This window comes from Ylistrum balloti, unplaced genomic scaffold (genome assembly GCF_031769215.1).
Source record: "Ylistrum balloti isolate Yb309-2 unplaced genomic scaffold, AGI_CSIRO_Ybal_v1 Utg370612, whole genome shotgun sequence".
NCBI classification, from domain to species: Eukaryota; Metazoa; Mollusca; class Bivalvia; order Pectinida; family Pectinidae; genus Ylistrum; species Ylistrum balloti.
In genome coordinates this window covers 924,954-937,448 of record NW_026782376.1, presented here as the reverse complement: position 1 = coordinate 937,448, position 12,495 = coordinate 924,954, and the positions used below count along the sequence as shown (strand labels likewise).

At 34.8% G+C, this 12,495-nt stretch overlaps 1 protein-coding gene across 1 annotated transcript; it reads right to left on the bottom strand.

The window, feature by feature from the left end:
* Positions 1 to 1,620: 1,620 nt before the first annotated feature.
* LOC132556960 (apolipoprotein D-like) lies at positions 1,621 to 11,381 on the bottom strand. The gene is made up of 5 exons (XM_060221424.1): positions 11,262 to 11,381; positions 6,098 to 6,228; positions 4,095 to 4,181; positions 3,425 to 3,516; positions 1,621 to 1,754 (listed from the first exon to the last, which is right to left on the bottom strand). Exons 1-5 carry the CDS (start codon positions 11,379 to 11,381, stop codon positions 1,621 to 1,623), a joined length of 564 nt encoding a protein of 187 aa, XP_060077407.1.
* Positions 11,382 to 12,495: the final 1,114 nt, after the last annotated feature.

Sequence of the window (12,495 nt, the reverse complement as noted above, 5' to 3'; positions counted from 1 at the left end):
ACAGATACTAGTTATTATCATATCATCATAATGTTCAAAGTATTAAACAAAAACTTAATATTCCTTACAAAGTAATATAATAATCTTATTTTTAACAACGAAATGTTTAATTCAAATGATATTTCATGCCACTTAAGATAACGCAGAAATTCTGACCCCTTCTGCCCCCGTACATATGATCAACGGTGGCATGTATGTATCTGTATAGGAAGGTATTCCTACAAACTGAAGAACAGATTAGAACTAGCTACTATTCAATGTGTCAGAAAATGCATAATGTTCAGAAAAAAACCCGTTTATATTACAGTTTTGACGGATCCCAGACTCTCTTGTCATCATATGGTCCATGACTTACTATTCTATTGTAAACACATAGGATACAGGCATATCTCGTATTGTGATAGCCGGTGATTTCAAAACAAATATCGTAACAGAATACCACTAGTCACGTTTACGTGAAGTACCTCATCCTTTTAACCTATATCAGCTCATCTAGTCCCGACCTGTTATTGTCTGCACTAGTGATGATACCATCATCAGTAATGTTGGAGAAGGCTTCCTTGACCAATCGGCTACATTGTCCTATTTAATGTTCTTTGAATACTATCAAGCCAGTGCAGTGGGTGTAAAGCGTAACGTCTGGCTTTTTGACAGAGGAATGATTTAGTCAAGGACAAACTAAACTCACTTAATTGGAGTTCATTAGGTGAATTTGATATTAATGACGCTGTCGAAACGTCATTTAGACTTTGCTTGCTACTGCCAAATTTTGTTTTCTAAATATGGCAATAATCTATAGATATAATAAATTTCCGTAGAGCCTCGGGTTAGACAACAAAAAAATCACTCCTCGGGTTGGAGATTTCTCTATCATACCCTCAGGGTAGGGGAAGATTCTATTAGTCTCAGACGACGATGAGAAAAAATATATATTTTGTGTTCAGCCAATAGTCTCTCATGGCTCTAATATTGATATCACATTCCTTATCTGATATTAACTTCACAATTCATTATGTCAGAGCAGCTATTCTAACCGTTCTAGGTCTAATGGTCCTGACCTGGTAAGTACTCATCTACTTCAAGTTCCAGTAGATATCATATATGTCCCTTGATGTAATCTCTTAAATAAGTGTCCGGAGTATTCCCGGGCCAACTGGAGTGATAGAGTTTGCTTACAACTTGTTTCACAATAATCGTAAAGCTAAACAAAGCTTATATTATGGATCTATAATTCATTCCATAAATTTCTGAATTAATGAGAAAGTCATTGGAAAGTTACTCTATCTTGTCTGCGGATATCTTTCATTTGTATATGGTCTGCGTTGTTATGTAACTAAATACGGCGTGGTATAAAGTTTCTATAAATATAACAAAAAAACAAAAAAACAAAAAAACAACAATAATAATAATAACAAACCTACAAAAAAAAAAAAAAAAAAATACAAAAACAAAACAAAACAAACAGCTTTAATTTCCTTCACATACATTTACTTTTATCATAAAATTAGTTCTTGATATGCCAATATTCATAATAACTTCAATAAGTCAAGTTTCCAGGATAAAATGATGATTTTTTTCTCACAGTGGGTTCTCGCCGAGAAAACGCCTACTAATCGTTATCTAACAGGTAGGATTATAAACGTCCAGAAACCGGGATGGCTGAATATCGTACTTAAGTAATATGGAATACAACCGACTCCGAAGGTCAGATTGTAGCTGCTGACTGTTGTCTCGCCTAAGGATCCACGCGAACTCTATAAAAAAGTACAAGATATAGCATCAAGTAGTGTTGCAAAAATAAATATGAGTTCTCATGCGCCAAAGAAAACACCGAATACGCATGCGTCGAAAGACACACACACACACACACACACACACACACACACACACACACACACACACACACACACACACACACACACATATATATATTTATTGTTATTACGTAAACGAGCGCATGGGAAAGTTGAATTTATGTAATCAAATGAATGCTGCTTGGTTTGGTTTGTCTTTTCCAGTAACAATGCAATCCAGATGTTGGATGCTCTAAGGACATGATGTGTCTACATTTGTGGGAGGAAAGATGGACTTTAAAGCCCCAATATACGTAACATTCACCAAAAATTTAGTGTAGAATCACACATAATTATTGAGATATTCTCTAAGATGTAGTTAAAATTAAGTTATTCAAACAATAGTTACCATGACTTTGTGCATAAAGTATTGATATATGAGCAGTTGAAGCTCGCTATTTGTAAACAACCTCCATTTTAAACACGCGCCATCGAAATTACGATTGTTGCCGAACCACGTCGGAAAGTTCATGACCTGATCTCGCGAGAGTTGAGGTTTCTACTTATAGAGGAATCACATGCAGATATGTCTACGGTAAGTCTTGTGGTAGACTTGATGTATTCCTGTGATAAACATTCAGTTTTTGGGAAATTATTAGAAGGAATAATTAGTTTAGAAACGACATGACGCACAATTATAACGTAAGAATTGAGAACTGGCCTGATGTATGATTAGAAAAAAGGAAGCGACTGGTGGACGTCGGTACTGTGTCTGCCATGTTTACACACATGGAATATGCGCATGCGCAATGTCATCGCTACGAGCGGTAATTATGAATTAGTGTGGGTCCCATATTGTTTATTTTCCGATTTTTTCAATTTTTATTTAAATTGAAAACAGTCGGTTTTATTTTCTTTAATTAAAGGAAAGTATTTGTTTTGTTACATATATTACGGGGAAAATAAGATAAAGTTTGTTTTTTTATAGTATATTGAGGCTTTAAGTAAATCTTGCCCGATTTGAGAGTTTTGAAATGTTTTTTCGCGAATAAATTGTGTGCCTAGTAGCTAGGCGGGCTGGGCTGTAAATGATGAATAATTAATTTTCGTTTGAGAGAATCGAATTAGAACATAAAGGATTTTCCCTTGTTTTACATGCTGAGGTGGGGTCTCCTAGAGGTAGTGAGTTAATGACCAATACACGACAGGCATGTTGCATATCGTTCAGAGCAATCAGGGTAGAGCGTCCTACCAACGACACAACAGACCGGTCCGTTTCTCGGCTTCCTGGGAAAATCACAACGTCGAGAGGAGAATTGTCGGACCATGCACCACGGATCTCCACCTCAAGTTGGGAAGGCCTACGCTCTACCGACTAATCTATCGGCTCACCTGTCTCTACTGGTCTCAGCGGTAGTTATCGCGAGTAGGAATTCTTTTGAAAGGAAGACGATTTTAGACATGTCGTCGGGGTAAGTATTGGTTGTCACTGTTCGTCGATCACTTCATCAGCTTTGCGATTGGTGAATACTCAAAAGAGGCGGAGTCGAAAGGTCTTTTACAGCTTGTTTAATTTTTAAGCACCAATGGCTATGTATATTTGCGTATATTAATACAGTAACATAACTTACCGACGGCGAAGAGATTAAAGTAGGACTGACACGAGTAGACAAGGGCATAGTCTTTATAATCAGTAGCAAGAATCAAGTATGGACCGGAACCACTGTCTGAGAATGAGAAAAAAAAAACCCTTTAAACTCACCTTACATATCCATACCTGATGCTTTAGAACCGAATTTTCAATCACATGCTTTCTTTTTCTTGTGAATAACACAGATGTACTTTGTAGATAGAAGTTGGTATCCTCTGTATCTGATTACTGGTTTTACTTCAAATTCCTTCTCCAATAATGACTGTTAGGACGAATTTCTTAAATAATGTGTTTAAGGTTGTACAAAAGACACACAAGTGAAGAGCAACTTTAAATACAAATTAAGAGCTAGATACAGTAGAGTCAAACAATGAATTAAACTGCATTATACAGCTGTTTGGTCCTTCTAGGACTCGTCAGTGATGTTACATCATACAACTGTTTCGTCCTTCTAGGACTCGTCAGTGATGTTACATCATACAGCTGTTTCGTCCTTCTAGGACTAGTCAGTGATACTAAGAACCTAAGTTTTGTTTGTTCTCGTGTGATGACGTTGTTGAGTATTTTATTCACGTGAGTTGACGGTATTCACAACTTATGTTTGAAAATAATTTTAGGAAAAAATCCACTATCGCTGTGATTTTTTCTACTTACCACCGAAACTGACGGATAATCTGCCTGGCTCTGCAGGATCCGGTACCGTGGCTCTTCCAACAGATACTGATGGAGTACGGAACCTGTGAAAAAAACATAATTCTAAGTCGTCAGCTGTTTTTCTTTATCTGAAACCTAAAGTGAAAAAACAAAAACAATAGGTGATAATGCAGCGAAGGAATGTGAATACTACCTGAGAAATGTAAGGTGGGCTACACATTTCATTTCACCAAAGATAGTCATGTTTAGAAATTATTAAACATGAATTATTTTTTTATGAGAAACAGTTTTTGGGACGTAATGTAAAAGCTAAAATCAATGTTTTTTTACACTTTTTTTTTCACTATAGCTGTCAGAAGATATGTAATGGGAAATGTCGTAATATTCTTTTTTATTTATTTCATTTGTGAATAACAGGCGTTTTTTCATAGTGGTCGTTTTTTCAACAAGTGTCCACCTTTTTATCAACAAGTACATTTGTGTACTTATGAAAAATGACGTAAAATATAAAAACAAAAATTCCAATTGATTTTCCTACTATTGAACCCCATTGCGACAAAAAGATAAAAACAATTGACAACATTCTGAGCTTTTCCTTGAGACTAAATGCTTCCATAGAGGAACATCAGGAGATATTTTCAGATATTTTCTAGGATGGAAATGAAAGCGTCTCTGGACGTTATATTTCGTACTTTTCACCCCAAGAGTCAGGATTCACGTTGTTCAAGTTTAGGATAACTCAGCAGAAATGGGTGATTTTGAATCTATCTAAGACTTCCAGAATTGTTCTAAAGAAATGTAAAGCTTTAAAACTTTAACAACTGGGAAAAAGTTGAAATTATTAACGCTTTTGCCCAAATCGCGATGCACTCCGCGGTCAAAAATTTAGTCCATGAGCAAAATTTCTACAAAACATATAAAGCGCCATTTTTCTACTTATGAGTACAGGTTTTAGCTAAAAAAAGTATATATACTGAAAAGTCGAAATTTATTGTACAGAATATTTCCTACTTTCAACAGCACAGTGTATATAATTTCTTTTATACCATGTGATAAATTATCTAGTAACTTTTGCTTGGTGCTATTTTCATCAATTACAAAGTAAAGGAGATAAGAAAACAAGAAATTTAACATCAAATTGTGTGAAAAACGCCAATAAACGACAAAATACCAATATATGGAGGATCATGTTTTAATATACATGTGCTTAATTAATATTTCAAAAAAGGTGCATTACGGAATAACGGATTGAAAAACATTTCATTTCACATAACATTATACAGATATAGCCTTGTGAGAGGTTAAAACAAGGTTGTATCTATTAAAAGAAATCAATCAACAGGAGAGTAAATTTCAATATAAAATTATTTCTTAAGAGCGTGAAGTACATGTGTATAATCGATACCAAGGTGCTGATAAACAGCGGCGTCCAGAACTACTGCAAACATCGGGGATCTAAATACAGAATCCTTCCAACTGCAATCTCGAAAGATCGTTAAAAACACTTCAATACAAAAATGCAAGTAGATGAAGTATTCAAGGTTAGCTTACAAAAGATCAACATTATCTTTTTTTAGACAAATATTGAATGCAGATAATCTGCGTATGATAAAACTGTCAGATATCATCAGATAGCCTGACGTCACAATTACCATAGTCGTGTAATGTTGTTAATAACTCCTACTACGTCATACTGTTCCAGCAGGACGTCACAATTGTCATCGTCGAGCAACGTACTTAATAGCTTTTTACTACGTCATACTGTTCCGGTATGACATCATACCTACCACTATCGTGTAGCGGTGTTAGAAAATCATTCACCTTTGTGACCTAATTTTCAGACATTATTTCACATTTACTATTTTTGGATAGCGATGTTAGTAGCTCCCTTGCATCATACTTAAACAGTATGACGTCATACTCACCTACGTCAGATAGCATTGTTAGTAGGTACCTTATACTTACTTTACGTCTCGTTCTATTGTTAAGTTACACTTACAATCTGTTTATGCCTGAGTTAGTGACTCGAATGTCTCCATTTTGTAATAAGAGGTAGTTGGCCTTAACACATGTCAATCCGAGTTCAAATATGGCCGGAAACCTTTTTTGCTCATACCAGTCACCTTCGTACTATAAAACAAAAACAACAACAACAATAATAATAATGAACATATTTCGAAAAAAAATCGATATAGGCGATATATTGGTTTAATCTTATTTACATGGTCGGTATGTGCATACGAATGAGTAATTACGGAAAAGAGTAAATCGTCATCAGAAATTTTGATCTCTGTTTCATACCTCCAACAAAGAAGAGTTGTGATTGTCTGATAGCTGACAACAATTAAAACGTCAGGAATCTTGTCCACACGCCTTACGGCAAGCAAGTGCATAATGTACTCTGTATTTCATTGATATCGGTGGAGGCATATACATTAGCTTACAAGAAATGAAGGATTATTTGGGTACTAATGTATTTATACATAGCCCCTCATCATCAAATATGTACATTATTCTGCTAACTGTATTGACAGTGACACTTTAAAATATATATATTAATCATTCATTAACCATGTTCCTCGTACAGACGTTAATGTACCCACCAAATATGGAAATTAAGCACTGAACATACGCTTACTTCGATTTTTTCATCAACATAACCTACCGTGATAGCCTTGAACCAAACTGTATGATAAGGATGTTAATTTCCATTTCTCTATTGTAAATTTTCCTTTTCTGGATAGCAACAATCCTGAATCCCCAGCCTATTGTGTTTATACGTCGCAGTTGATTCGATATTCAAAGGATTATTCCCAATGTCATGTGGCAGTTGACAGGAGAATTCACAATACAGGGTTTCGAGATATGCAGGTTAATGCAGAGTACGAGAAATTATTTGATTCATGCTACCTATAGTATGGCTGGTGGTTCCGGTGTTGTTTACTCTGTTCACATTTAGGAATGTGACATTATTTAGTTGGATTGAACAAGATAAACATTGCAGGTGTCGTCGATATAGCAGAAAACGCCAGTTCTTTCGGAATCTTATTCTCCCGGTACAGGAGTCTTGGTGTATACATTTTGTGTCATATTTCGCCCGGGTTTCATCGAATTATAATAACATGTCGGCATTTTCTTTGTTTTTTTCTTTATACAAATTGAGAAATGGAGAAACAAATGATAACTAAAATAGCAGTTACCGATCTCCCACACAGAGTTGTCGGTGTCATAATACATATGCGTACAAAAAAATACTATACTAAAAGGATAAAGAAACGCAGGGTGAACTTTAAACCAGAAATTAAGTATGATATCGGGCTTCATTTAAAACGAAATTTTGTGTACTTACAGATAAATTAAAGCTTAAAAATTTCCAAAGTCTGTATTTTGCATCTGACAATTGGTTTAGAGGTACTACCGATTAAATTGAATGGACCCATAGGATTTTGAAATTGAAATTGAACTGAGTCATCAATATCTTGTGTGTCCGCCGTTTGCTGTGGTCACGGCCCTTATTCTTCTGGTCACGACGTCGGTAGACACGTTGTCGGCCGTCAGATCGATAAAGACAGAATCGAGACTCGTCCGTGAAGAAAACTTGTCTCCACTGCCTCAGTGGAAACCGTCGTGGAGCATGTGCAGCGACCCAGGCCATACGACGCTGACGTCAAGCAGGGGTAAGGTGTGGACCTACGTAGGGGCGACGTGCTCTTACACCAACTTCTCGTAATCGATTCCTTACAGTTTTTGAACTTATAGGGCGCCCATGATTTCCACGAATATAAAGTGCACTCTCAACGGCAGTAAGCGCCGATTACGCACATGAGAGACGACGATATAGCAATCCTGACGTCGTGACGTCACGCGCGGACGTCCTAACCTAGGTCGATCGGCCAATCGCCCAGTTTCCCGAAGACGTCTTACAAGACGTTCTATGGTGGAAACATTAACACCAAAGAGCCTAGCAACCTGATTTTGCAGCTGTCCTTGCATCAGCATCTGAATGGCCTGACCCCTCTGAACTTCTGTAAGTCGTGCCATTTTTAAAACGAATCAAATTCTCAATTAATTTAAGGGAAGCAGTTGGTCTGTATAAAGACTAACGAAGATGACTTGACCAACGCTGCACGAGACCAGAACAACACGGTATACGAGATTCTTGTTTTTTCCTTCCTCCATTTACCAGAGCTGTGCACTGTACCGTGACTAAATTTTCGATACATGACAAGGTGTAATATGACCTAATTACTCAATCCACAAAGTTTCACTTTATTTGGAGAACGCGTTTTCAAAATATCGGAATAAATATTACCCTGCGTTTCTTTATCCTTTCAGTATATCTATTACCGAAATCGGACTGTGTTGAAATTACAACCATTCAGAGGTCCCGACAGATATGTATGATCTCACTCAAACCCCAAAAAACTCAATTGTTTGTCTACAAATCTTCGCGAGTTTTACTAAGTTTTATGAAGTTGTCCCCAGTATTCTCTGAGATTCCTAATGGACGAAAAACAACAACAAAATACGTAACGACAAGAAAGAGCACGTCTGGTGTTATCTATTCTTGGTGTTGTGTTTTTATGAACATACGACTTCTTCAACTATTCATCTCAACATATACTCCTACAACCTGAGGGAATTCAATAAATGGTTCATCAAAAACAGAGTTATTGCCCTTTATTGATATTTTCGTGGTGCACACGTAAATATCCCCGACAAACCGCGCACTTAAAACATGAGATTCCCCGGATATGTATTGAGACCGTGCCCCAATAGCCATATGTGTTGGTAAGATGTTAAGCAGTATAAAGCCAAGCTTGTACATATATACACGCACCTTATTGGAGTCTACGGCTTGTTTACAACAATTACCTACTTACATACATGTACCTTATTGGTCAGAAGTTTGAGACTACAGCTTGTTGACAACAATTTACCTTTGTACATACATGTAACTGATGGGGGAAAGGAAACCACTATGAAATCATATTGTATCTTAGGGTCGGCGATGATTTGTCAGACATACACAATGGTATACAAACAAAATGCATGTAAGATAAACAGCATTTCTAAAAAAAAAAGAAAAAAAAAAGCAAACAGTAAACAAACAGCAAACGTAGTGTATATATTATCTTGAATTGATATAATACATGGATAAGTATTTGTAAACAATTTATCTAGACGTAGTGACAATACAAGTATCAAAAAGACCTTTTTTGTACATATACTTCATAATCCATTCATTTTATGTTTGTTTTTATATAATATCATTGTTTTGTTTGAATGAATGAAAATTGTTCCTTTTAAATGTATAGATTGTTTAAACATATTTATTGCCAAAAGATAGAAAAGGGATTATGCACAAGTTATTGTAACTTATCAACGCCTTCAGTATACGATGTATGAATAAAGAAGGAATTAAGATCCAAAAGGAATGGATAGATTAATGTTAGTTATGCAAAATAAGTGAAATTAGAGTAGCTTGATGAAATGAAATATCAACAGATTCGACGGAAATTTTGATAGATTGTATAAATTAGAAACGTAATAAATGAATAAATAAGTAAAAAATAAGTACGCATAGCCTATTGCGACGGCCTTTCAGACCAAATTTACAGATCCTGGCCTTCTCATTGGCTGAAATATCGAAAAGAGTTAGAGCCCTCTAGCGGCAATTTTCTGCGTGAATAATGCCGATCTTTCAAATCGCTATTTTAAAAGCATCCAAAATTAGTTTATTTTTTAATAACAATACGATTACTATATATTTCAAAAAAGAAGCACCGTGTGGTTGAACTATTGATAAATTTGGAACAATATATTTTACGGAATTCTCGACAGGACGTAAGCGTACAGAACACTGTACGTGCGAGTTGATAAGAAGCTAGTCTGGGGGCTTGGTTTGAATTATCAACTAACAGCACTTATAAACAAACAAGACTTACAAACAGAACATCAATTTTGCTTTAATCCTTGTCGTTGTGGCAAGATCGTCTTAATACATAACATCACTTTACCTCAGTTGACGTCACCGAATTGGACTGTTCGTCCCACGCACACACCAGCCGATATGACACTTTTTCTGGTTTTTCACACCCACCGCCATGACACTTTTTCAAGTTTTTGAAGGTAAAAAGTTTGCGCTTCGTAGGCAAGGTACATTTGGTGCTCATGATTTATGAATAATATATTTTTAATACTGTACTGATCATGACGTTGACTCTGTTATGACTTTTATTTTTTGTCTTTTAGTTTTATTTGATGAAGGTTGATTGTGCTGATTTCTCAAGGTTTGTTAATATGCATCAAAGTTCCTTGAAATGAAAATATTCCTTCAAACAAAGCGCGTTTAAAAAAATCCAAAATATTCATGTTTATAATTATCAATTAACTAGAACGAAACATTTCCATAACATATTTATTCATTTATCGTGTCATGGTGACATTATCTAATGCATTAGAGATCAGAAATAGTAGTAGCTATAGTGAAAATATAGTAAATTTTATATATACATGGACATCTGGTTTAATCTCAAAGAACTATGTCTTTATAGACATAATTACCGGAAGAAAAGTCTAACCATGATACTTCAAGGAAGATAGGCATGTAAATACATTTAATGTAATTACTTACACTTTAATCTATCTGAAATGCTGTGTACACCTTATCTACTTTCCTCAACTACAAATATAATTGTAATAAGTAAGGACTATTACTTTGCAATACATTCAAAATAAAGAAGTAGGTATAAAGTCCTTTCGATTTGTCTAAATCCTCATATTGATAGGATAGTAATTGCAACATCTTGGGTATTTCAAAGGTTTTATTTAGTCAACTTTATCATAGAGCTATTTATCATTTGGCTTGTTGGCGATAAATATATGGTTGTGTGTATTTTGTTATTTTTTTTTACCTATTTTGATTTGTTCACATCATTGTCGTCAAATTTCAAATAAGAATTAAAGAAGATATAAAATCGCTTAAAATTAAGAAAAATAGCCTCTGGTTCTCTTATTTTAGTAATTTTTGCATTCCAAAGTGTAGGAGTATGGGGAAAGTAATAGAGCTTTGCGGTTATTTGTGAACATTTTTCAATACGTTTAGCCTTTCAGTACTTTGATTTAAATGTTGTAATTATGACAAATAACATAATACCTACTGCTGTGATGTTGAAATCTGCTTTCGTGTTAACATTTGGACATGTTCGTCGGAATCGCTGACCTTCTCCTACTGAAAGAACAGCTGAAAAGATGGCGAAGAAAAGAAATATCTGCTTCATTGCGTTTCACTAATATTACCACGTCAGACCAGCGCTTGGCCTCCCAATGCCATTCATTATATACACATGTTACAGCGACTAGACACCATATCCAATGATACCACAAAGATATGTCCATTAGTGAAGTTACATGTATTCACATATGTTACACAACTATATAAATGGTCACTTAAAGACTAACATGGCCTTTGGGAAAAAGAAGAGAGAAACTGACGTCATAGAGCACGAAGAAATCGGGATATACGCGATGGGGTCATAGTTATGTGAAGAAACATTCCATTGACTTTTCTCTTGTTCATTTAGTTGTTAAATATCGACATATTTCACGCAAATTGTGATATTCAGAACAATCAATTGAGTAGTGTATGTTGGAAAACCATAACGTAACTATATAAATACTGAAAATTCTAACGAATTGATGCATTAACATGTACTATCATCTAATTATATCGTGTACTGTCATCTAATTATAACATGTACTATCATCTAATTATAACATGTACTATCATCTAATTATACCATGTACTGTATATAACATGTACTATCATCTAATTATATATATAACATGTACTATCATCTAATTATATCGTGTATATAACATGTACTATCATCTAATTATATCGTCATCTAATTATAACATGTACTATCATCTAATTATACCATGTACTATCATCTAATTATAACATGTACTGTCATCTAATTATAACATGTACTGTCATCTAATTATATCGTGTATATAACATGTACTATCATCTAATTATACCATGTACTATCATCTAATTATATCGTGTATATAACATGTACTATCATCTAATTATATCGTGTATATAACATGTACTATCATCTAATTATACTATCATGTACTGTCATCTAATTATACCATGTACTGTCATCTAATTATATCCATGTACTATCATCTAATTATATCCATGTACTGTCATCTAATTATATCGTGTATATAACATGTACTGTCATCTAATTATATCGTGTATATAACATGTACTATCATCTAATTATACCATGTACTATCATCTAATTATAACATGTACTATCATCTAATTATACCATGTACTATCATCTAATTATACCATGTACTGTCATCTAATTATACCAT